This window comes from Megalops cyprinoides, chromosome 3 (assembly GCF_013368585.1).
Source record: "Megalops cyprinoides isolate fMegCyp1 chromosome 3, fMegCyp1.pri, whole genome shotgun sequence".
Lineage (NCBI taxonomy): Eukaryota > Metazoa > Chordata > Actinopteri > Elopiformes > Megalopidae > Megalops > Megalops cyprinoides.
Genome location: NC_050585.1, coordinates 20988425 through 21014488, shown reverse-complemented (window position 1 = coordinate 21014488; position 26064 = coordinate 20988425). Strand labels below are relative to the sequence as shown.

The window sequence follows — 26064 nt, the reverse complement described above, 5'->3', positions numbered from 1 at the left end:
TGGATTAAAGCTATACAATAAGCAATTTTAAACTAGCTTTAAAGATTGGTGAAACCTGATTGAGAAATAATCCTCGATTTCACCCAGTTTAATATTTAATCCTTGTTGGTGCACCAGGGCATAAATTCGATGGAACAGAGAACAGAGGTGTCACTCTTCTCTTCAGGACTTAGACCCCTCCCACAACTTTTACAGCAGTCCAATCACAGCATGGAAAACAGTCACATGACACCCTTATTGGGCCTGCATAACTCAGCATCGCTTTCCCAGGTGTACAGACGTACACAGAGGTGTGAAAACCAGGATTACAGCAAGACTAAAGGCATTTCAGTCACTGAGCAGCGGGTGTGGTTGGGGGCGGTCATCAGGGCTCGTCTCAGGTCACTGCGGCCTGGAGGGGCGGTGGAAGAAGGGCTCCGTTTCAGACGAACTCCAGTCTGCATCATCGCCCGACGACCTGTACCCTGACGCCTGCCGCCTCTGGACCATCACTACGGCAACTATCAGCACCCAGAAAAAGAAGTTTACCCACACTGACTTCTGTAAAGGAGAGGAAGAGAGGGACAGAGAAAACTATCAGGAGGGAGCAGTCTTGGGGGACGGTGATTTTGGGGTTACAGTCGGTTTCCCAGGACTGACCTCAGCACTGTGCAGCCATGTATAGAACTGGCCTCCGTTACCAGGGCGCATCCAGGTCTTGCTCTCAGCCTCCGCGCAGCTGAAACAAAGGAACCAATCACACGGCTGCTGACCACATTCCATTAGCGTTAAACGCCACACACAGGGACTGTGTCCTATCTCTGCACACACAGCACAGCCAAAACGGCTTTAGCATTGCCATTACTCTCGTGCAGTAAACCACTTCACTGTAGGGAAACGGAGCAAAATATCAAATCATGTGAGGTTAACAATCAAATATAATTTGCAGAGATGCAAGAAAAGAGAAAGAAAAAAAGAGTACTAGTTTACCACTGCAATTATCATTATTGTAACATCAGTGTTTATCCTGTACATCTGTTCATTTCTTTTAAATGTATATGTTTGACACTGATTATATTAAAAATGTTTACAGAAAGTATTTATTGCTAGAAAAAAACATACTGAATTGGAACTGAACTGAACTGAGAGAGAGGGAGGTACAGAGACAGACAGAGATAGAGATAGAGAGAGAGAGAGAGAGAGAGAGAGAGAGAGAGAGAGAGAGAGAGATACTGTTCATGAGACAGCGCCAGTTAGGGTATCAGAGATTACAGTCAGATTAAGCACCATGTTAGCTCTCCTCACCTGGCAATTGAGGGCACATTATGGAGGACAGACAGACACAGTCGGTCCCTCCCAATCCTCAGGATACAACCGGACACCAACAGCAAGAAGAGGAAGACACCACACACGCCCAGAGTCACGTTCACCCACAGGGATTCCCTGGGAGACAGGAAATATAATAATAATAATAATAATAATAATAATAATAATAATAATAATATCTAGAATTTCTTAACAGCTTACATTTTACATATTATCTATTTAAACAGCTGGATATTGTATTGAATCACTTTTGGGTTAAAAATCTTACTCAAATGTACAACAGCAGTGACCTTTTTTGTGAGTGCGGAGAGGGGGCAGGGGGTGCATGCAGGCCCTGCTCCTTAACCACAAAAGAACACTTCTACCCAATTTGGAATCCAAATTAAATACATGGAATTAATGTCACTGATGCTAAAACTACCAATCAAAATGCACCGGCACTGAGCACATAGCCACAGACTAACTCTTCAGCAAACAGCACTGCAAGCCATCAAAAAATGCACCCTCACACTAACAAATGATTCACCACTCAGTCACTGTTTCAAGTCTCAAAACCCATCAACCACACCCTACCTGTCAAATTATAAATCAGCCCTATTTCACCCAAAGAAAGTACAAAACTAACTCAGAGTCATAGATTCTGAAATACAGACATATCCAGTAATCACTCAAACAGAATCACAGCCATCAAATGCTCAGAGCTTTGATGCTGAAATCTGTATGAATTTCATCTCCTGCCCTGTTTGATGTGACTAACCAAACCTTGAAGTCACAACCAAGCACACAACCACTCGCTCGCGAAACAACTGGCTAACTGATTCCCACCAGTTATGACAATACCTTCATTTTACCACTAGATGACAAAAAGGCACAAACAAGTGGGTCCACCAAACCAACCACACACTAGTGATAGTAAAGCAAGGCTTCCTGAACTCCAGAATGGCCGGAGGTTCCATGTGCTATCATTGACTCTCTGATGTCAACCAATAATATTGTTTGGATAAGCAGAGCAATCTTTTTATTGGTTCATATGGGTGATAAGCCATGATAATGCTCTCTGAACAGAGGCTGCGGTGAAATACTTCCTCATATTCTACCCCTGCTCTTTCCCCACAGTTCAGTCGGTCAGTGCAACCACAACTGCACGACCACACAGATTCCCAAATATTTACACCCAATCACACTCATGACCACAAACATCTCCACACTGCCATGTACACCCCCTTTCCTTTATCTGTTTTTACCACGTCACTGCTGAAATGCTGATGCGTAAAAAGGTCATCTGTGGCTTGTTTGTCGCTGCTGTTGCCAAACAGCTCGGGAGCAGAAAAACAACCTGTGAAGGTCTGATAAAAGCCCTGTCAGCCTGGCTCATTACCCAGCCTCCTGTGCTCTCACCTCTTGACCTCGTCCTCCACAAAGCTGGTGTAGATCCAGAAGAGGATGAGAGAGAAGCAGTAGATGGCGACGCACACAGAGATGGACGACACGAAGTAGCAGAGGGAGGGGGAGCTGGTGGTGAGCAGGCCGAGCGCCTGGGCCGTGGCGTTGTACTGCACGCTGCCGTACAGCAGGCACTGCCCTGAGAAGTGGCCCTGCGGAACCACACACCGACACTGCGTCACCGATCGCCCAGGCGGGACCCGAGTCACTCAGTCGGTCAACTCAGTCACTCCATCAAACCACTCCATCGCTCAGTCAGTCACTCGATCGGCCCATCGGTCATTCAATTGATTCACTCAGTCAGTCACCCAGTCACTCCATCAAATCACTTCATCACTCAGTCAGTCACTCGATAAATAATTACTCAACCAACCACGTGCGTTTATTTATCCCACTTAGAAAAGAACTGTCAAAGGCTGTATCACAGAAAAGCTATGCAGTTTTATACAGCACTGACGGAAAAAAAACACCACCACAGAAAGAAATCCACAGAAAGTACTGGGGAAAAGGAAGAAAACACAGCAAAATCCAGGCAAGAGTCTGAGCTAAACTGGACCCAAGACAAAGAAACACAGTACTATAATTCCCCACTTTCTGAGAATGTGCTCTTAAGGCGGTGAAAAGCATAGCCCTTAACACGAGGACAAAGAGGGAAATTCCCCTTAGCCACTCAACACAGCCAGATCCAGTTGGTGTTTTAGTAGAACACAGGAGCAAGAACATCCAAGCAGGTACTAGACTTTGACAGACGCATGCAATCATAACATCATCACATTAAAACATTACACACATATTAGCATATTAAAACTTACACTGTTGGAATATGTGCCATGCTTCTACATGCAGAGAGAAACACACTATCACATCCTCAGAAGCACTACCCTCCCCACACCTCCATACAACAGTCAATCAGGGTCATTAGCAATGAAACTGTCCCAGGCTGCTTTACAAACTCCATGCACCATATGTGCCCCAGAAGCACTGTCACATTACACTGTTACACTGTAATGGTAATAGCTGTAACACTAATATTTCACTGTTACACTGTAATGGTAATACCTGTAACACAAACATTTAACTGTCACACTGTAATAATAATAATATCAAAATACATTTTATTTGCACTAACAGCACAGAACTATAGTTCTGTAATATTATAACTGTAATGTGTTGAATGTAACACTATAATGTTACACAAACACCACAATATGTCAATAACTTTGACACTGTAATGTTACGCTGCAACACTGTAATGTGTTAATAAGCCCAAAGCCTACACCTGCAGACAGGATCGATGGTCACTGTAGTCAGAACAAAAAGGGGCCTTGTTTTCTTTTCAGACAAAAGCATTATTTATGAGTTTGGAAACACAAATGCAATCTCCGTCTTTGTGGGGGCAGCCATGGGACTGGGGCCTGTACCAAATGAATGATACTTAATTCCAAAATGAATGCGATTACATTCTCGTTCCTTTTTTGCTTAGCAAGCACCCTTATTCACGCCAGTTGGCACAGCTCGGCCTGCTCATGACAAACATAACTGGCGACCAACCCAAGACAACTCCTAGCTTTTTAACAGAAGTCTGATCCATCTCCTACCTTGTGTATGCCTGTACACAGACGTACTGTACTTTGAAAAACAAGGCGGGACACGCGCAGTAATTGTTCATCTAGGATACGCATCTAAACAATATTCCAGTCATTGTTCATTTCTCCCAATCAGTCCACCGAGGCGGGGGACATTTAGCTGGGATTCCAGAGAGAGAGAGTGATAGAAAAGTAAATATGCAATACAAGCAACGTGCCACCATGTAGGCTATCTACGCACAGCCAGAGAGACTACAGGAAACGTCGCGTGAAAGTTTCTGTTTGCATTCATGTATCTCTAAACCCATAAACAAATGTTGCCTAAAATAAACAAAATCGTCCTTGCCACCAAATCTATCTAAACGACAAAAAAGTAGTGGTGCCTGTCATTCATCGTCTAATGCGGACAGATTTGCTGCCTCTTCCTCAGCTGACTCCAATGAGCAGGGGAAAGTTAATTGGCAACAGCAAGTCCATGGATCACGTGACAGAGGGAAAACTCAACAGTTCCCACATACCGACGAGTTTTCTCCAAGAAATCCAACCTCTCGTTCTTGTTTGTCACCGACTCAGAAGCCCCAGACTTTCTGCTGGCAAGCTTTTTTATTCGAAAACGAAGTCAGTGTGAATGACAGAGTGTGGTACCCTGCATGTCAGCACAGTTAGCCAACATAAAAAGGTCCACAGGTGCTACACGCACATATTTAGTGTAGGTGGAAACACAACAGAGAGAAAAAATAGAGAGTGTGTAAACAGAGAAATGTTAGCTAAATGAGTCTAGAATTCCCAGACGATGGCAATCACACATGCTGATAACAGTTCGCCACCTTCCTTCCACAGACATAAAAAAACATACCACAGACTTCGAGCAAGACACAAACTACAACTACGCGTATCTTCACAGCTGGTGCGCAGCTAAAAACAACAATCGCGTTTCATGAACCAATCAACAATAGAAACGGACAAACAGCCCATTTCTGTGGGACAGAGGCATGGTGCTTTGGAACGAGGGATGACAGGCGTAAAATTAAACCTAATGTTTGTTACAATTCTACAGCTGTCAAAATGCAAAATACATTAAGAACTTCTACCTGCTCTCATAAGTTTTCAAAACCCCAAAAGTGATTTAAAACTAAAACCGTTTTCCAGCAAAGACGCACGGAGCTAGAGTGATTGACTCGCGACAAAATTCTGGATTGAGAAGACCAGAGAGCGCCAATCAGATATTTAGACAGCGATGTTAATATTAAGGGAAGTGGTTGGTAATATTAATGTGTAGCCATAGCAGCAAGTCGCAGAAAGAAAAATGGTGCTACAGTGAGCTATAAACGTGGGCATTGGTAAAAGACAGCATGGAGTTCATGCGCAATAAGGCATGGGTTCAGGTGCCAACAGGTGCGAGTGTGTTTGTCAGTTTACCTGAGTGATCGTGAGCAAGGCAGCCGTTATAATCCCACAGATGAAACAGCCCGCGTACATCACCAGCTCCAGCACCAGCAGCCACGGCAGCGTCATGGCAAGCATCTCTGCAGACTCGAGTGAGCGCGCAAGGCTCACCCGCGCCCGGAAAGCAGTGTGCTTGTGACGTACGTTGGAAATGTGCAGAATGAGCGGTGATAGTGTGGACGTTAAGTAACGTTGGCTGCACTCGTTTGTTACAATGTTGCCATTCATGTAATTGTGGGTCCCCGGGCACAGCACATTTTAAGAAACTAGGCTATAGAGGAATGTATCATGCTGAATTGCTGGGATTGTTTCACATAAAGGGTTGTAAGTTTTCCCTAACGAGATAATTCATCGTCAACAATATTGATTAAAATTGACAATTATTCATGAGAGTCGTCTTTAAAAACATTCCAAGGGGATGGGATTAGGATGGAGAGTTTTTCACCCGGCGTGACTGTCAGGTGGATTGATTTAGCCGGCTAGAAAGCACCCTCTTAGTCTTTCTGGGATTATCATTAACCACTCTCTCTCTCGAACATTTAAAAAGCTAGTAAGCAGGATCTCTGAATGTAGTGTTAAATTCAACTTTATTTCCTTTAATAGGCTGATGATGGGATACAAAGTGACTATCAAAGTACTAAGAAAAGTAGGCAAACTGCGCCCCCCTGTGGTTACTTGTCTGACTTGCGTCTCCTCATTGAGTTGGGCGGAGAGACAGTGCGGAGACAATTCAAGTGTATGCTCTCATTTCCTCTAAATTAGACCATTTTTAAGTAAAGCTGTTGCTTTGAAAAACATGATAGATGGAATATATTCAGCATTAATGAGGATACAGTCCCTTACAAGCTAGCTCAGACTAGAGTTAATGTCTGACTGATAGGACAGAACCATTGGCAGGCTTCTGCAGCATAAAGACCCCTAAACACTCACTCTCTTCACCTTCCCTCTCTCTCATCTTTCTGTCCTTCTCTCCCTTGTTTTCTTTCCCTCTCCTCTCTCTCTCATTGTCTTTGTTCTGTGGGTTTGCACTTTTTTTCCCCACTGAAGGGTGACCATACATCCTCTTTTTCCCAGACATGTCCTCGTTTTGGGACCTAAAACATGCGTCTCTAAACGAGGACGTGTCCGGGAAAAAGAGGACGTATGGTCACCCTACACTGAAGACTAACAGAAACACAGATCTCTGACACTTTAATGAAGTGTATAACATTATGTCAGTAATGGTATTTAGCAGACACTCTTATCCAGAGTGATTTGCATCAGTTTTTTTAAACAATGTTATCCATTTATACAGCTGGATATTTACTGAGGTAATTGTGGGTTAAGTTTCTTCACCAAGGGTTAAGCAGTAATGCCCCAATGGGAATCAAACTGGCAACCTTTCAGTTATGAGCCCTGCTCCTTAACCACAATTATACACTGCCCCACCAAGTGACTCAAGGTGATGCACTCTTTCATTCAATTGGGATGTGTGGCAGGAGAATTGCAACAGAGCAATTGAGGCTGCTGATGCTGGCTGCAGAGGCTAAAGGCAGCTATGGCCTCATCCCAGCAACATTGTCCACAGTTGTGATCTCCCTTAAGACAGTGCTTGCACTAGTATATGCTAAAGGCAGGAGAAAGATGGTGGCATTAAAGGTGGTACCTTTGATCAATGCCAGTTGTTGTAATTGGGTAAACCAGCATTTCCCAAACCTCTCCTTAAGGACCACTAGTCCTGCATGTTTTAGATTGCTCCCTACTCCAACACAGCTGATTCAAATAATCAACTCATTATGAGCTCCTGAAGCTGCTTAATAACAAACTGATCATTTAAATCAGCTGTATTGGGGTGATGGGCTGAAAAAAAAACAAAAACACATGCATTCAAAAAACCAAACAAAAGACACACCCACACTGCCAGACAGGAAGGCAGAAACAATACAATCAGGACATCATGTGGAAGGACTGACACTTGTTTAATTAAATAAGTCAAATGTCAACAGGTATGGACTCTGATTGTAGTTTTAGGGGTGTGGCTGTGATGGCCAAGTTGCTAAGGTGTTGGACTTGAAATCCTCCAGGGTCTCCCCATGCAGGTCTGAACCCTGCTTTCAGTGGTATGTCTTTTCAAGGTTTGGACTTCTATTCGACCATAAAAAGAGAGAACGAAACTGTCTGTCACCGCTTTGTAGTAGAAGCTGTCTTTAGTTTGTACTGGGCTGAGCTGTGGCAGAGAGATCCTGCACACAGCGAAAGGCAGTTGCTTTGTGCATGAGTCACATCTCCGTGGAGGCGATCGTGGTGTTCTCTCTTCTCCACAGCAAGGACAAATTCACCAATGGCAAGTGTGGACAGTGTTTGATTTATAGATGCAGGTATTTGGTCCTCGCTGGAAAGCAGGCAAATGTGCCTTGCAAATCCGTCCTGTGCAGAATTTATGCAATGTATGTTCAAAAGCGCTGAAAAGGTTCTCTAGTGTAATGGTTATCATGTCTGTTTTCCGTTCAAAATGCCCTTGGTTTGTTCCCCAGTGGGCCAACTCTTTGTTCACGTTTTCCTGGCTTTGTATATAATGAATAAATCAAAGGTTATGTGTTGGAATTACCTGCTGTATATGGCTTTTATCTTATGACCAACAGATAAACATGTTCTCACTGTGTGTCATTTTCCTGACCTTTAGGCTTTTAATACCTGTTAAAATGTAATGTAAGGAACAACATAAAAAATACTGTTTGGAAGTTTGGTTCCTCTTTAGGACTCATATATGTTAGCTGCAAGCTGGCAGAACTAACTTGGATATAGACAGTGGCGTCGTTAGGTCCGATCATTGGGGGCTATAGCCCCGAATATTTTCAGCCTAGCCCTGAATATTTTCGCCCTGAAAAAGGTGTTTATAGCAAAACAACACACAGCCCCTGATCTTTTCAATAGCCAGAAACGCCCCTGGATATAGGCTACATTCAATTCACATAGACAAATTAAACCAAATTAAGGTTATCTTTGCTTCCTTACTTTCAGTGGTAGATGCAATGCCTTCTCAAACCTTACCACATAGCTAACCTGCTAATGGCTGGAGACAAAAAGTGAATGTGCAGCACAAATCTGTAAAACAATGAACACAAAGCGCTGGCCCCTTGACCCCTCATAAAGAGACTAGAGAAAGCACAGAGGTCATAAGCTACGAAGTAGTGCTGCTATTTTGCACACTGAATCAGATAAAACTCTTTGGCTTGTTGTCTCCAGCATTAAAATGTCATTAAATATATAAACACATACACACTGTGAGCAGGTTTGAACCTGCACAGGGAAACCCTATTGGATTTTAGGTCCAACCACTTAATCACTCAGCCATCACAGATATACATGTTCATATTGCTTAAGATAATAATACAATTTTTATGCCTGGCAGAAAGCCTTTGGCCTGGTCAGCCAGACAGATCCATAGCAAGGGATACTTCTCAGTTAGGAATATAATTTAATCTTTATATTTCACACGTCATTTAGGCTGTGATCAAATGGGGCACTGTTTTGATGAAAGCAGGCAATACTACACTGATTAAGTACAAACATTTATCTAATATCCATCTAATCACTGGGGATCTAATCACTGGGAAGTCAATTGCATTAAATCAATGCAGGACAATAGCACCATCTACATCAAAGAGCTTCTTCCTAAGTAATCTGAACAAGCTGACCATAGCTGTACAGTAGGCTTTTCCCTTTCTTAGAACAAGACCTCAATGCCAGCTACTTGCAGAGCAGACAGTATCACATTTAACTCTGTATGTGGCTAGAATTTTATTTACATTTACATTTATTCATTTATTCATTTAGCAGACGCTTTTATCCAAAGCGACTTACATGGGTTACAGTTCTTTACAATGTTATCCATTTATACAGCTGGATATTTACTGAGGCAACTGTGGGTTAAGTACCTTGCCCAAGGGTACAGCAGCAGTGTCCCAGCGGGGATCAGCCTTTCGGTTACGAGTCCTGCTCCTTAACCACTATGCTACACTGCCGCCCGGATTAACATGATGAACGCTGTTGTTGTAGTTTAAAGACACAAACGCAGTGTATTAGCTGGGATATGAAATCACAATCACAAATCCCCTTCAGTCCACTCACTGGCACTTCAGCCACTGCAGACAGGGGTAAGGGTTAATTATTTGTAAATCACAGCAACTGAGAGACACCTATGGAGCCTAAGGCTCTGGACATACCGGCATACAAGTCATCCTTGTAAAAGAGACTTTATACCCATACATCAGGTCACCCTTGCAAAAGAGACTTCATATCTCAATGTGTTTTTTCTGGTTAAAAAAAGGTTAAACAAATAATTTAATAAATAAACACACACACACACATAAGCACACACATACAAAAGCACACATGCATACAACGACACACACACACACACACACACACAGATACATACATGTCAATATGGAAAAAGATTATACTCATACACCATGGTGAGTCTGGGAGAGTTGGAGGTGCATCTGTTCTACATGAAGGGAGATGAATGTTAAGAATGCCAATGTAACAGAATCTGAGGGAGTGTGGGGGTGGGGTGGGGGGTTATTTCATTTCAGACTGAATCTGAGGGAGCATGTGTGCATATCTCTTTTCAGACATTTCATATCCTTTTTGCTACAGCGCTGAGTAACGCCCACCCGCCCTCCTGCCCCTTGCCTGCATAAAAAACAGAAGCAAAACTGATGGGATGAGAACAACAAAACAAAAAGAGAGCTGAGACAGCACTCTGTGACCACACACCCATACAGACACACACACAAGCAAACATGCACGCATACACACATTCATGCACGCACGTACGCACGCACACACATACACACACACACACACACTTGCACACATACATATGCACATACTGTACATACACACACAAACACACGCACGCACACTTGCACACATACAGACACAGGCGCACACACACCACAGGCAGGAACAATATAAGAGCAAGCTCCAACAGACTAAGCATGACACAGCACTGCACCAGGCAAATCCCTCAGTGGCTGCACAATGGGGCAGCTGTGACCCAGTTTTACTGCCGGGTGTTCAGCTATAATACGGACAGGCTGGGAAGGCCCTGTTCTAACTCCCCTATGGCGGCTCAGCCAATAGGAAGGCTGGGATGGAGGAGTTTGTGATCCTACAGCAGACATAGGGCCCCACACTTTGATACAGCGCTCTATCTGCATTGCTATAGTGCCCACCTCACAGAAAACAAGCACAAAGCATATAGCCATTAGAGAGCTGTGAGTTGTCTGCAAAGCAAAGACATGTCACAGCGACATTCAGTGCAAAAACCAAAAACTACAGGTGAAAACCAATGCTGGGTACAAGCTCTTCTCCCCGGTGATATCATATGGTGGGGTGGGGTTGGTGGTGGCGGCTTACACTTCCATTGACCTAGAATAACCCCACAGCTCTTTCCTCCCAAACCCCTCACTCAGCAGTTGAGCTGTAGCCATGAGCCGAAAGTTCCACATCCAGAGAGCTTACGTCACCCCGGGCTGGAAAACACAACCTGCCATTTGACATCTATCGGGGGGGCAAACAAACCTGTTATTTGGTGTCAAAGTGGCAAACCTTGTTTTTGTGATCTTTGTATTTGTCTATTGATCACCCCACTCACCATCTCCATTCTAGAGCCTTTAATCATCAGTCCTCCATTTTAACGCCTCAACAGAAATGAGTGAAGTGAGAGGGGATCGACATGAAGGCATATCTGCACTGAAGTGAGCTCCTGGATGCATTTACATGTGTTCATTTAATAGGCATTCTCATCCAGAGTGACTTACAGATTAGTGCTTACAATGAGCACATATGAACACCAGTACAGATGGAAAAATCACCCACAACACATTTGAGGTAGTTTGTTACACACAAGGAAGAGCTATAAAAGAAATAGCAAAGTGCACTAGTAATCAAGAGTGTTTGGCGGTGAGGACATCAGGGAACCGAGATGCAGTGAGGGGAGGCTGTTTGTCAGTCTGTGCCAGAAGCTGGCCAGTGCCTGCTGCTCTGACTGCTGTGTGCAGCTTATTCCATCACAGAGGTAAAAGGGTTGGAGTTGGCCTGTTTTTCATAAACTTGTAATACATATTAAATCAAACTGGATGTTGTTCCCATCCTCTATTTGGGAGGATTCACCAAGTGATCAATCAATTGATTTTCAATCAATCAATTTTTTTCAATCAATCGTTTTTTTTTTCCATGGTGTCCAAAGGTCCATGATTTCCAAAGTTCTGTCAAAGCTGTCAGCAAAAATTCACCAACCTACAGACAGGGGACTCACAGCATTCTACCTGCAGCACAGGCATTTCAGCACCGCCCTTCCACAGCTGGTAATATTCTTGCTATGCAGTTTTATGCTGTCAAACTATCTACTGATGAGGAAACCCCTACACCATACAAAGTGCCGTGGATACATGACGCATTGATACTGCTAACCCTACAGAAGAGATAAGAGTAGAGGAGGGTTGGGTAGCTTTGTTGTAGGGAGTCTGAGTGAATGCACTTTTCAAGTCTCACTGATTAAGAACGTCTGTGAAATGATGATAATGAGTGTACTGTAATGAGTCTGGCCCTGTTTTGAGCCCCCCACCCCCCACTCTTGCTACACAGCTGTAGGCTGTTAAAGTTATGCCATTGCCATGAAGATAAATGCTGCCCCACCCCAATGTCTCCGCGTGTACTCCTCACAAGGAGGATCAGGTTGTGTGTTACACACACAGTGCACATGCTCATGCCAGAGCAACCAACTGGAACCGTCCTGCTTTTACAGACTCCACATTGGCCCTGAGGTGGCACAATGTCACACCAGTCCAGCCAGCCACGCCCCTCCCCAAAAGTGTGACACAGTACCCACAACAGAGCTGTGGAGGGGAAACTCATCGCCTGGAGAGCTGGGGTCTGAGCCGAGGCAGGCGCTGTGCTGCCAGCAGCTCTCTCACCTCTGGACTGGCCAGTACGAGGACATCAATACATTCCACAAACTCATGTCCTTATCCACAACTTTATTTTATTTAGTTATTCATTACATTTTACAGTTTACATGTAAACAGTTTGATATTTACCCAAGCAGTTCAGGGTATGTGGCTTATGTGAGCACACAAGAGTGCTAACTACAAGCTCTTTTTTCATGACAAACCAGTTCCTTACCCAGCAGTCACAGGGGCGATGCTTCAGGGCCTGGAGGGCTGAGAGACAACACACCTGGAAGAGACTCACTGAATGGGGCTGTCAGACCTGTTGCTCAGGCAAAGTAGATGAGGCCCCACAACAAATAGCGTTACGTTCTGACGGTTATTTGTGCAGAATAGGAGAAGTGACTCATCTTTCCCATTCGTGTTTAGTGTCAGCAATCCCATATTCATGCAAACTATCACCATGTTAAAAACTGCTGAAATGTGGGGGGAGAGGTTTTTTAGCAGACTATTCATAAATAAGGCCTTGTTGACCAAAATGTGAGACATGGATGAGACATTTGGGGAAAAAAAAAAAAAAAAAAAAAACAGAAGGGTACAGCACAAAACAGTTTATGGTAAAGAAATTACTGCACGACCTAAAAGCAAGAGTCATTTCTTCCAGTTTGAGTTTTCAGAGTATCAGAGAAACAAAATGTACGATGCAATTTAAGAAGCTATTATCAGCCAGCCACCTCTCATCTCTCATTGAAATATACTTATATACAGTCGCGGCTGGTGAGCTTGAAACAGGGGAAGCTGAAACATTACCTATAAATCTATCATTACTTTCAACCTTTTCCACCTTATCTTCCTTGATTAACAATAAAAAAATAGTTCACAGAATAATTGATATAACTTCCCGTTTCCAGCTCACCAGCCGCCACTGCTTTTATACTGTAGTTAGATTTCGTACTATCATTCTGATCTTCGCTAGAAAAAACGCTCTTTTTAGTGTTTATGCAACTTAAAATACAGGACACAGCAGAGTAAAGAATTAACACAGGGCAGCCGTCCTCACTGCAGCTTTTGTCTTTTAAGCCACGCCCTCCAGTCTGTTTGTGACACAGTTTGGCGACTCATGTAAATGTAGACAGTGTGGAAGGGCTTTTCTTAAGGTCGACTTCGCATTACTGACTAAACTATAGAATAAAACTGCGCTGGGTTGTATCAGCGTATTATACACATTGAAAATATCAATTATTAAATTATATCAATTTGTAATATTTGTGAATTTATAATCAAATATTATCTTTAATTAATCCAGTTTACTTAATATCAGATTTATTTGGTTCCACCTTCAGTCTTAAGCAGGGCGTCGTGAGCTAGGCGGTGGTGTATAAAGAGCAACTAATCATCTTTGATGCTAGGACAAAACGGCTACGAACCGGTAGGAGAAGGTCACGGCAAAACGTGGACAGAGGCTGCGATTTTACAGGTAATCTAATACGTTTGTAATAAATAGCTTGTGTGGTTGTCATGGCTGCTAAATATTAAAAGATGGCAAACTGTGTCAAACTCGCTCACTAATTGTTTGCTTTCAGTTGGAATAGAATTCTACTGTTATTTTAAATGTAAACTCAATCCAGTATGTGTCCGCACATATCGAGCCGTTTACAGTTTTTAAGTATTTGTTTTTTTTCCGCGTCGCTAACGTTGGATGGTATCAGGGACAGTGTGTACTTAGCATCACATAATAGAACTGGACCTGGCCGGTTTTGCCGCAGTCAGCGCGACATCAGCGACACCATCCTTAAGCATTTCAGCAAGGATTTCGAGTTAAAATGTAATAAAACACATATTCAAATATTTAGCAAAATTTGTTAATTTGTAGTTAATTATTATTTGATCTAATTTACAGAGTCAAATAGCTGTAGATTCTCTATCTATTTTGGCTTTCCTGCATCGTCGCCACGTGCTATTGTAAGGCTGATGTAATACTACGGATGCTGTATCATACAAACATTACGAGCAGGCTTTCTCATGTGACTGGATAGCTGTGAAAATGTACATTTTTTCCTTCACAAATATTCAATGAGTTTGTCTACATTATTGGGGAATCGACGCATTTCTGTCTTCATTATATATATTTCTTCTTCGTTTGGTAGAACACGTAGCTAAGATAGAACAACCTCAAGATGAGTAAGGACAACGAAGCGGACCTAAAGGACGTTGAGCTGAACGACTTGGAGCAGGAGAAGCAGCCCATGACCGGTGTAGACGCCAGTAACGCGGATGGGATTTCTCCGACCGGCACAGAGAAAAACGGCTGCGTCAAGGTGAAGATCCCGGACGAGGAGGAATCGAAATTCACCGGTCTTTCTAAAAAGGAGCTGATGGAAGTCGCTGGAACTCCGGGGTGAGGGGTCGTCTGGTTTTAATTGCATACTGTAAAGATGTACATACGATTTCACACTCCTTCGCTAGCATAACGCTAAATTAAGAAAATCATTCCTATACATATATTGCTAATCCTGAAAAACGAAAACTACCGTTTCTCCCTCTCACACTGAAGGTGGGTCAGGACCCGCTGGGCCCTGCTGGTTCTGTTTTGGCTGGGCTGGGTTGGGATGTTGGCCGGAGCCATCGCCATAATTGTCCAGGCCCCACGATGCAAGCCTCTGCCCAAAATGAATTGGTGGAACCACGGACCCTTATACCAGATCGGGGACCTGGGATCGTTCACTGAGGATAAGAACCTTGAGGGTAAGAAAATCGAGGAGGATTAAAGAAGCAAGGTTGAACGTAATTATTATATAGAAAGTTCGCAGGTTGTGAGAGAGGAGAGAGGGGTTTTGGGGGTGGAGCGCTGTGTGTTGTTGCCTCCGGTTACAGGTGCGCGCTCCGAGGCTGCGGTGTCTGAGGGTCTCGGATTTCGGAAGGCACATGCACGCTACTAACGGGCGCGTGACTCAGCCTCAGGCTGTGTGCAGTTTTGCTTAACCAGACAAATCCGGTTCGCAACAGTCAACGCTTTTATGCTTCACCCACAAAGACCACTTCCTTTTTAATCTGACAGAGGTTTAAATTAAAGATGTAAGTTATTCCTCTATATTTTATTTGATAAGCATCCTGTGCTTACTCAGAATGAGTTTAATAGCTCACATTTAATATTATGCCTGTTTATACAGTTGGATGTTGGTTAACACAGTTCAGGGAAAATACCTAATTCATGTGTATAACAGCACTGCCCCACCCAGGCATTAAGGTTGTAATCACATGGCAACAGGTCATAATCTCTAAAGGCTACAGTGTTTCAAACCCTAAAAATAAAGAGATTGTACAATTTTGAAAAAAAAAGTGATTACTGCCTGTTTGACACATGCTGCATATTCATTTGCAGTATTTATAATTACTTGTATTACAACATGGTGGTGTGATTGGTTTGCAGACTCCTGTACATGACTAATATTGTGCCTACTTCATAGAAGATAGGGTTTTTTGTAATCAGGCATTTCTCTGTCTTGCTGCAGGAGTGGTGAAAAAGATTGACAGCCTGAATCGGCTGAAGGTGAAAGGATTGATTCTGGGACCCATCCATGAGTCAACAGCCGACCAGTTGCAGGGCCTCAACTTTCTGGAAATTGACTCTGAGGCGGGTAACCTGAACCAATTCAAAAGCCTGCTCCATGCAGCACACAAGAAGGGTGCGTGTCTCACAAAAAAAAAAAATATTTTTTTAAACTGCGTAAATCCACTTGGCAGAGTATCTTGCCTTTCCTTCTGTGCTGGGATTAGTTCAGTGAGTCACTAACATTATTGTGCTACTTATGTTTTGTGGTTTGGTTTGGTTCTCAGGAAACCCTGAGATAAAATGGCCTTGAACTGTAATGTTTACTTCCCCACATCTTTAAATTAACGTTGGCAGCCAGGTTAGCACATGCTTATGAGTAGAACATTTTTGTTGTTCTGTGTTGAGTGACAAAGAGAATTGCTCATTGTTCTTCCTCTCTCTCTCTGGCCCCCATTTCAGGTATCTCTGTGGTTTTAGATCTGACCCCTAACTACAAGGGGAGGGAGCCGTGGTTTGCCAATGTGAGCATCGCGGATGTGGCGGATAATCTCAAGGTGAGTGAGAGGCAGAGTTGACTAACTGGCAAAACTCAAAATTTTAAAAAATCACTTTTTTATTTGCTGGTCAATGTGAGGAATGCCATCGGAGCTGTTAGGACAGTGATGCTGTGCATATGCAGTGGTAATAGCCAGCCCTCCTCCACAGCCCGCGCTGATGTTCTGGCTGGGGCAAGGGGTGGACGGCGTGCTGCTGTCGGGGATCGACAGCGTGGTCAGCCAGAACCCGTTACAGTGGGCGGACATCCGAACCATAGTGCGGAACAACACTCAGGGTGGAAACGGGTGAGTGCTAAGGAGCAGGGCTGGTAACCTGCAGTTGCAGGGTCCATGCCCAGGTAGGGCATTGCTGCTACACCCAACCCAGCTTGTTTCAGTGAATAAGCACCTGGATAAATGGAAAAAAAATGTGTGCAAATCAAGGCTCCTAGATTACTTGGCAAACATTTGCAGTCTAATCTGTGCAGCAGGTATTGGTGTTACTGTTGCTCAAGCTTTAGTATTCTTGAAGACACCCTAGTGGGTCATTGGTGGTATTGAATTTGTGCAAGTTCCTCACAGATGAAAGTGCTAAACTGCTCCCTCCAGTGGTGATAGCAGCAGTGTCTTCAGTGGTGATTTTGAGTGTTTAAAGTTTCAGTTTTTAAAATTCAGCATTTAGGACCATAATGTGTAGGGGCTTTTGTCTTATGGTATGGGTTTAATATGGTTTACATTTTTATTGTTTAAAAATGAAACTTGAAAGGCTGTTTTCTAAAAGTTTTCTTTTAATATGTAGGGCCCTCTTTGGAGTGACAGAGAAGACGTCCGCTGTTGAGGTCAGCAACCTCCTGAACACTTCTGGAGTGGACCTGCTCCTCTCTGGGGTTCTGAGGTCCAGCAGCAACACTGGCGCCGACTGTGCCCAGGCCCTGCAGTTGCTGTACTCTTCTCAGAACCAGAACCAGCTGGCCTGGAACCTGGGTGACCGGGCCCAGGGTCATATGGCCTCGGTGGTCGGACCCAACCTGGTCCCGCTTAACCAGATGCTGCTGTTCACTCTGCCCGGAACACCTGTCTTCAACTATGGGGACGAGATCAGACTAGAGGACGGGGTGAGGGAGGAGAGACTGTGTGTGTGTGTGTGTGTGTGTGTGTGTGGGGGGGGGGGGGGGGCCGGTCGTCAGACTGAGTAAGAGGTGGAAAGGGATTTTCACCTCTTACACAAATTAATATCTGTAATGTCAGTGACTTGAGCTCAAGATGATGAGTAGGAATCTGCAGATCTGTAAAGCTGTATGCCTCCCACAGTTACAGTCAGATGGAGAGTGGGGAGTGACAGGAAAGGGTGAGAGACTGGTGTGAGTGGTGAGCATTGAGCGGTGGGAATGGAAGTGCTGTGTCATTGTGTCTCATTTACATTACTTTTACATTTATTCGTTTGGCAGTCGCTTTTATCCAAAGCAACTGACAAGTGAGGCAGAGTACAACACAAGTAAAAAGCCATATAAGGAGTCTCACTTGGTATCTGACTTGCCCAATCCTCTTGTGTTTCTTCAACAGGATACAAAGTTTCCTAAGATGCTGTGGGACTCACAGAAGTCTGCAGAGGAGACCAATGGCACTGCCAAGGTATCAAAAAATGATTATTTATAAATGCATGCACACAATCATTTCCGTTATGCACCATTTCTTTCCTTTTACATCATATTGGCACAACATTTAAGTGCCCAAATCATAAACTCACAGCCTGTCCTCCATTTCACACAGTCAGTTCAAAGAAACCAGGAGGTGTTTCCACATTTAAAACAGCCCCTGTTCTGTAGCAGGTGTGTCTTTCTGTCCATTGGTTTCTCTCTTTACCTCATGCTGCCTTTCTCCCCAGCAGGCGAGAGAGATGTGGCGTGCGTTCTTCCGCACTCTGAGCGACCTGAGGGGGAAGGAGCGCTCCCTCCTGCACGGTGACTTCCTGCTGCTCCACAACTCCACTTCCTCCCTGGCCTACCTGCGCCAGTGGGACCAGAGCGAGCGCTACCTGGCTGCCTTCAACTGGGGCGCGGAGCCCGACACTCTGAACCTTTCCCACCCGGCCCTGCCAGCCCAGGCCACCATGCGGGTCAGCACCACTGGGCAGCAGTCTGAAAGTCTTGTGAAACTGGCTGCCCTGAAGCTGGAGCCCGGCCAAGCCGTGCTGCTGAGTTTCAAAATGGATGGCTGAAGCTGGGGGTGGCCATGGCAGTTTTAGTGGGTGGGCTTCAATGCCATTTCATTAGGTGTTAGCTTGTGACTACTAGAATCTAGCAATGTTACCTCTGTGTTTTGCACTTTTTTCCAAAATGTGATCAGGACATGAGTATATTTAACCCTTTAAGAGGTATGTGTCTGTGAATGGACAGGTCTGTTTATTGTAAAAGCTGCTTGTGTGTGTTCTCTGTCCTCAGCAACATACACATACCACATACCACATGCGCACACACACACAGACCCACATTTATCCTTTTTTTATGTGTCCAAATGTTGCTTAACACATTCCAGACAAAAGATAAGCAGTAAAATGTTTTTTTTAAACTGTACTGTAGTTGTGAGGAGCATTTTAGTTGTGTATAATGAGACAATATGTCTTCATAGCTGTGCAAAAGGAAAAAGTGTTGGATGTTGAAATAATTATGAGATTAGCCAGTACATTCAACGACATGCATGGCAGAATAAACCACTGAGACTGAACCTTTACTGTGTGCTCTGTGTCTTTAGCTGCCTGCCTGTGTCCCTCTGTGTGCGTGCGCGTGTGTGTGAGCACATTTTGTGTGTGTATGTGATGAAGTGTTTTATGAAGTTTCCCAAACAATAGGCCAGGCATTTCATAACCCCCCACTGGTATTGATGGAGACCTATCAATGATGCGTGGGGAGGCCACAGAAGTGTCCGGTTTTTAACGCCTTTTTAAACATTCATTTGCTGCTTTTAAAAACAGGCTCTCAGCATAAGACAAGGGGAGACATGAGGGACAATTTATTCCCCAGAAAACAGACAGGTAGAAACAGACACACAAAATGTGTGTTATGTGTTATTACATTGGCCATAAATGTGGGTGTGTGCATACATAATCAGAGATCCAGCCAGGACAATGCTGAAGTCGAGTGGAGCTGGCACTGTATTTGACAACACCGCAGATTGAGTATGAGTCTCAGCTAGCTGTGCGTCACTCCATTGTAGCAACATTTTTGGAGACGATTATGTTTGTTCGTCATAGAAAACATACTTGGTTTCATTACACCTCAGGTCTTAATGTTTTTTTTTTATCATATTTTTGTAATACTTTTTGTATATTTTCTGGCACAGTGGTTAGACAGCTGGTTCAAATCCCAACCAGGACACTGTTGTCATACCTGTAAGCACATATGCAACCTGAACTTCTTCAGTCAATATAAATAGAACAAATGTAAAATGGCACGTTATGTAAGACCTCCTGGATAACAGTGTCAGCTGTGTGAGTGATGTAGTGGTTCTGTAGTGTAGTGGTTATCATGTCTGCGTGGCACACCCTGTTTTGAGCCCCAGTGGAACCAATGCTTTATTTGCAATTTGATCACTCCTGGTAGAGTATTTTGCCTTTCTAATTTAACACAGCTGCTATCATGGCCAATAGATACACTGTAAGGAAGTAGATCACCCCCTCTGCTTATACCGTGTCTGTTTCTTTTGTCTGTCACTCTAGATAAAGACATCTGCTCGCCGAATCTTGTCTTGTGGATACTTCATGCAATGAGTCATCTGTTCCTCTATTAGCTGATTGGCAGGAGTACTGAGCATTTGTTTGCCACTCTACTTTTTTATTTGATTTGATGTTGGTCTCATTTACAGACAATAAAGTCTTGCAGCTCAGGGATTCACGCAACTGGAGGCCCTGTGTTAGAGGTCATGCAAACATATTCAGTCAAAAGGGTGTCAGGGGAGGTGCTGTCTTTAATCCTGGGAGGACCCTAACAGTTGGCTTTTGTGAAGCATAAAGATACAGTCTGTTCCCTCAACTTCCCTGTCTTTGGACTGGCTGCATCTTGCTGTGTCTGGCAGGTTGTGACTTGCTATATTTCCCAAGTCATGATGGGGCAGGGAGACTTTATCTGGATAGCTAGATAAATCTACTGTGTAGTCTAATATCATATTCTACCTGGACACAGTCAAATATTCTGTTATAGGAGCACAAATATGCACTTTTATTGATTATTAGTATTGCCTTGTACTTTTCAGTCATGTTAGTTTAACAAACTTTAAAGTACACTGTAAAAAGCAGCATGTCTGTCTGGCTTCCTAGTGCTCTGAAATATTTTTCAGACGTTGCCCTCAAATCATGCATTGCTTTCTAGGACACTGCTAGTCTGGTCCAAAAGTATGCTGCCAATGTGGGGCAAAGCAGCCTAATTTTATACATGACAGCGTTGATCAGAATAATGAAATGCATGTTTCACTTTCCAAAAAAAGAGAGATGATGGTTACCTTTTTCTGTTGGTTCTGTAACCAACTTTTTTTTATGAGTCATCGTGCCAAAGTTTCCTCACCGATCCTGTTCGGCAGAACACAAAGGCTTGCAGCAGAAACATATTAGAGTAAAATGCAGTGTATGTGTTACAATACATGTGAACTGTGCTCAGGTCAGCGACCAGCTGTGCAGGTTTCATATTCCAAAGTCCTGAAATAATATGTACATTAGTAAAGACACAGTAAAGCACAGAAGAGCCTCAGGAGGGGTAATCAGGCTACGGCCGTGGCTGTAAAGGCTGCATTTTCACCGGCTCAGCAGGCCGAATGTCAACGCTAAATTTTCCACATCCACTACTGACGTGACACACAACAGTGGAACATTGACCAATGAAAACAAAAATTGTTTACGTGGACTGTGTATGTGCTGTAGTGAAGGGGGTTTTAATAGGCCACACTGTATCCATCTGCACATGCTTGCAGGTTATTCATATATTGCAATATGCCAAAGCATTTAGTGTTAATGCTGCACTTTCCCATTGTCTTACACAGATGGACTGGCTGACAGAGGAGCAGATTGCTGGTATATTTTTTGCAAGAATGGTTTTGCATATAACATTTCCGGAGGAGTACCACATCTGTACTCCTATACTGGCATCTAAAGTCAAAATGCTCTCACCTCACCAATGGGTAGCAGGCCCAAACCTCAAACCCTTTCTGATGGTTGTTATTGTTTCAAATATTAAAATGTGACTTTTTTAACCAGGCCAGTTTTATGCAGATCTCAATACTTTTAGCTCAACTTCACTTTTTCCCAGAGAAAGGGGAATTGTCAGGTGTGTTCTCTAGAGACCAGACTCTTTTTGCAGAAATCTCTGATGAATTTGCATAAAATAGTTGAATATTTCTTGATTGCCAGACACTGTAATCCAGGGCAGCTAAGCAAGCAATCAATCCAGTTTAAGTTTATTGCAAAAGAGGACAACAGCCCACCTATGAATCTCACCACCAACAATGCACTTAGAAGACCAGCTAAATAATCACCAAGATGCGCAAGATGTGCAACATAAAATGTGCATGAGCAACATAAAGCATGGGTTTTTTTGAAGCACACCGTAAATGTAACCTTTAACAGTTTAATAGATGACCATCCTTGTCTGAGTTTTCTGTCACTTGATAAAATGCAGCTGTCCTGCCAGAAAGCCACAACAAAAATGGCCAACAATTCGGTCCAAACACCCTGCATCACTCTCACATGCCCCACCATTCTCCCACTCTAATTGGTTGCTAAGGGTCTCATACTTAAGGACAAGGGGTTGCATTAATATTCAGATGACTGAAAAATGTAGGATACTCATCTAATTTTTGAAGATGCTAAGTAATATTTACATTAGCTCTTATGGTTTCAAAAGTGTCAAAGTGTTAGGTTTTGCCTGTAGTTTGTATCCCTCAGCTATTTTTGATTTTGTTTTTGTTGTTTTTTTCGTTCTGTTTTGTTTGCTGGATGTTCATCTTTTTCAAAATGTAGCCAGGTGGTACTTTGCATTTTCTCCAGTCTTTACATCATCTGCGAGGAAGTTTATGCATGCGTATGCAGAACCTTCTCACTTATTAAATTCTGCATTGGTATTCCTAAATGCTGATTCTTTTGTTTTTTTGGTTGCATTTTGTCGTATGGTTGAATAATGTATACAGTTAAAGTAACTCACCTAACATGGCGGTGCACTCCAGTGGAACTTCAATCCACTGTATTTTAAAATGTTTCATTCCACCGGTTTTGCACCCCTTACTGACGCTAGCGGGCCGTCTCCGCAGTCGCCACCTGTCCCGCCAATCATCAATTTCTTTACTTCCACAACAGAGTTTTTTGACCAATAACCGCGTACATCAAACGTACCAATTTTCAACGACGGCATGGACTGCGAATAGGATCTCATAAACACCTAGCCAACCAGTTAATTCCCTGTAATCCAGGCCCAGGTTTGTTCGTCTTTTAACCAATAGATTCGCGGATGTATCAATGGGCGGGCCTTGCACGATGCAAAATGACTGTAATCTGATTCAATCCGAACGGAGGGTGGTACGGTCGAGGCCAATAGCAAGTTCGTGACTACAGGGAGGTGGGAGAGACGTCTGGGATGGGTTTAAAAAGCTCAAATGGTTTTTAATGTCTTGATGTCTGTGTTTAGTCATCTGGTCTTTCCCACGCGGAAGCCGAGTTGACGACGAAGTCGATAAAGACAGCATACATTTTTAGACTGGTCAGTTAACTCGTTATTAGATTGAATAAACCCCCCTGGACGAGGGGCCTCGCGGTTGCATCAACACATTGCATCTGTCGACAGCAACACACACACAAGCAAAGTAGTGGGACCCTCGAGCTTCGCAAATTGACAACCACGTGAGGAGCTGAACGTATCTTGACATCAGCAGAAATAAGAAAAGGTGAGTTTGTGTGTGATTACCAAGTATGAAAAAAGAATCGAAGAGTCGAAACGCTTGCACAAGTTGTCTTTGTAATGTGGCTAGCTACATGCATAGGTCTGCTAGCAGCATCATAATTACGCGATAGCTGGCGTTAGCTAGCCAGCTAGTTGCAGATGCTGCCTGCAAAGCGGTAGCTGGTTAGCTAGCCATCATGACTCCGTTGTCAGTCGGTAACCTAGCCGGCTACCTGCGGAAAGCAGTACAGCCAGCTATCAAGCCTCGTAAATGGCTAACGATATAGAGTAATCATTATCAGCTGTGACGTTTCCGTTAATGACCCTATCGATGAAGGTGACACTCCACTAAAAATTGATCGATTTTTGGCTAGCTAGGTAGTTGGCTAATCTACCTAGTCTAATATTTTGCAGAGATACCATAGATTAATGCTGATACGTGCATTATCCTCTTCGGGACCCAGCCAATTTACAGTAGACGAAAGTCAGATACCGTGCGCACCAAGGACATCAGATGTGTGTGTTCCTGCATTTAGTATTTGCATTGCATTGAGATATGCGGTTATCGCGGTTGGATGTTTGCCATCGGTATGTGATTGAACAATTTCAAGTGTTGCAAGTTCAGAGCAAGTCTCCTTTGTTGAAAAGAGTTCGCTAGCTGCACTTTCATCAAAAATAAAGTGTTTGCACCGAATTGCTTCCAACACTGTGGTTTTTCATTCTAGGTTAATTTTGCTTTTAAATTAAACTCCCCCAGATATGGGCCAGATATACCCAAAGGTTGTGAGCCTTATAGTACAGCAGTGCATATTGGTGTGGCAATTCTGTGGATGCGCACCAATCTAGTGGTGCTCAAAACTATATGCTTAAAAGTTCTGGAATCAGCACTGGGATGGTAAGAGGAATATTAATTTTATACGCCGCTCTAGATCATGGGCACCGCGGCCCCTCGCGTTTCTTAAATGTGTGCAGCTGTTGTCCGCGGTCACCACACCCACTCAACACGTGGCGACCTGTCATAGGAAGATACTCAATCCTCCTGCTCTTGTGGGTTTGTCCCCAGCTGAATTTGACCGAATAATTCAAGAAAAGTGTTACTTATTTACACTACTGTGCTTTGAGCACTAGACTGATATGCTGTGTAAATAATTACAAAAGGCAACACCGTAACACCGTCTTGAATGTAATCATGAATGTAATCATGAACAGAATCCATGGGGGAGCCGGTTCGTTTACACCCTCACACGCTCCAGGCATCCCCTAGAGGTGATTAACATTGCAGTCGTCCTGTCTGTCTTCATAATTTCAACTCCAAATGTGTGCAATGCTTTGTATTGTAGACCTGTGGAACTTGTCAGCATCTTAAATGCCTCGGGCTTATATGCCTGGTTGCGTTTTTTTTCTTTTCTGGGTCAAAGGTCATCCTTGGCTGGGAACTCCTGGATGGCCTTACTGCATTGGCTAAATATAGATTAAGTGGGTTGCACATGAATCGATGACGGTGCGTGATTTGAGGAAAGTGGAGTGTTGTTTAAAGTGGGATCGCGGTAATTAGAGAGAGAGAGCGGGATGCGAAACGCATTTGCAGAAACTGAAGACGCTCAGTTGGTTCATACTTCAGCTGCTCTCCGTCTGGAATTGGAGAACTTGACAGACGTGACCATAACCGTTGTCCCATCCAGCTAAGTATGGCGGTGTGACAGATGTGCTTGTAGACCGGCAAATCTACTTCCCAGTCCGCTCAGTAATCAGAGAGAGCCAAATATAAATGAACAGTATCACTGCAATTTCGCCCTGGACACAGTGAGTGACAGGAACCACGGTGATGGTAACACTGTTCCTAGCGGAAGCGCTTAGTGTTTGATGCACAGATAAGAGTTTCTAAGGCTCTGTATGTGTTTGTGTGTGTGTGTGTGTGTGTGAGAGAGAGAGAGAGAGAGAGAGAGAGAGAGAGAGAGAGTGAGTATGTCTGTAATGCTATCACTTCTGTGGCATAACCCTCATGTTTATACCAGCATCAGAGCGAATTTATCCCACAGAAGTAGGCTGCTACAGTCTGTGTATAATCCCGTCTCTGTGAGCCTCTCTGGATTCCTCTCTCACTCCCTCTCTCCCCTCAGTCTTTCTTTTCCCTTTTTTCCCCATTCTAAAAGTGCTCTTAATTTTAAATAAAGAGCTTTTTAAAAGCCATTGTCTTTCTCTCTTTACTTTTTTTTCATGCGTACCTATATAAATGTCCTTTGTTTAATGGGGTTAAAGAAAGGGATTTTAAAAGGGAAAGTCTCTGTTTCTCTCCTTTGCTAGCATGTCTTATGCTCACACTGCTTTCAGTAGGAGATT

General features: G+C 43.6%; 3 protein-coding genes across 4 annotated transcripts in view; 2 read left to right on the top strand and 1 right to left on the bottom strand.

Moving 5' to 3' along the window:
• Positions 1–347: 347 nt before the first annotated feature.
• On the bottom strand, positions 348–5858 carry tmem179bb (transmembrane protein 179Bb). The gene is made up of 5 exons (XM_036525763.1): positions 5754–5858; positions 2704–2900; positions 1285–1422; positions 640–718; positions 348–540 (listed from the first exon to the last, which is right to left on the bottom strand). The coding sequence occupies exons 1-5, from the start codon at positions 5856–5858 to the stop codon at positions 382–384; spliced, it is 678 nt and encodes a 225-aa protein (XP_036381656.1). The 3' UTR covers positions 348–381.
• An 8013-nt stretch (positions 5859–13871) lies between these two features.
• Positions 13872–19229, top strand: LOC118775559 (4F2 cell-surface antigen heavy chain-like). 2 transcript variants are annotated; one of them, XM_036525538.1, is made up of 9 exons: positions 13872–14195; positions 14866–15116; positions 15273–15463; positions 16231–16404; positions 16731–16825; positions 16977–17113; positions 17607–17922; positions 18371–18439; positions 18696–19229. In XM_036525538.1, the coding sequence occupies exons 2-9, from the start codon at positions 14896–14898 to the stop codon at positions 19023–19025; spliced, it is 1533 nt and encodes a 510-aa protein (XP_036381431.1). In that variant the 5' UTR covers positions 13872–14195; positions 14866–14895; the 3' UTR covers positions 19026–19229. The 2 variants fall into 2 exon arrangements, with proteins under 2 accessions (XP_036381431.1, XP_036381430.1); XM_036525537.1 differs by having other exon boundaries at positions 13873–14195; positions 18693–19229.
• A 4175-nt stretch (positions 19230–23404) lies between these two features.
• Positions 23405–26064, top strand: part of LOC118775736 (pyruvate carboxylase, mitochondrial) — an 88314-nt gene continuing 85654 nt past the window's right edge. Inside the window, exon 1 of the mRNA XM_036525793.1 lies at positions 23405–23728. The gene's annotated coding sequence lies outside the window, so the exon portion shown is untranslated. The remainder of the gene's footprint in view (positions 23729–26064) is intronic.

Excerpts from the sequence above, each read along its gene's own strand:
- tmem179bb (XM_036525763.1), bottom strand. The coding sequence starts at position 5,858 with ATGCTTGCCATGACGCTGCCGTGGCTGCTGGTGCTGGAGCTGGTGATG. Across the intron at positions 1,423-2,703 it reads GTGGAGGACGAGGTCAAGAG|GGAATCCCTGTGGGTGAACG; the intron begins GTGAGAGCACAG and ends CCTGTCTCCCAG. Across the intron at positions 719-1,284 it reads AATGTGCCCTCAATTGCCAG|CTGCGCGGAGGCTGAGAGCA; the intron begins GTGAGGAGAGCT and ends CCTTTGTTTCAG.
- LOC118775559 (XM_036525537.1), top strand. The coding sequence starts at position 14,896 with ATGAGTAAGGACAACGAAGCGGACCTAAAGGACGTTGAGCTGAACGAC. Across the intron at positions 16,826-16,976 it reads ATGTGGCGGATAATCTCAAG|CCCGCGCTGATGTTCTGGCT; the intron begins GTGAGTGAGAGG and ends CCTCCTCCACAG. Across the intron at positions 17,923-18,370 it reads AGATCAGACTAGAGGACGGG|GATACAAAGTTTCCTAAGAT; the intron begins GTGAGGGAGGAG and ends TTTCTTCAACAG.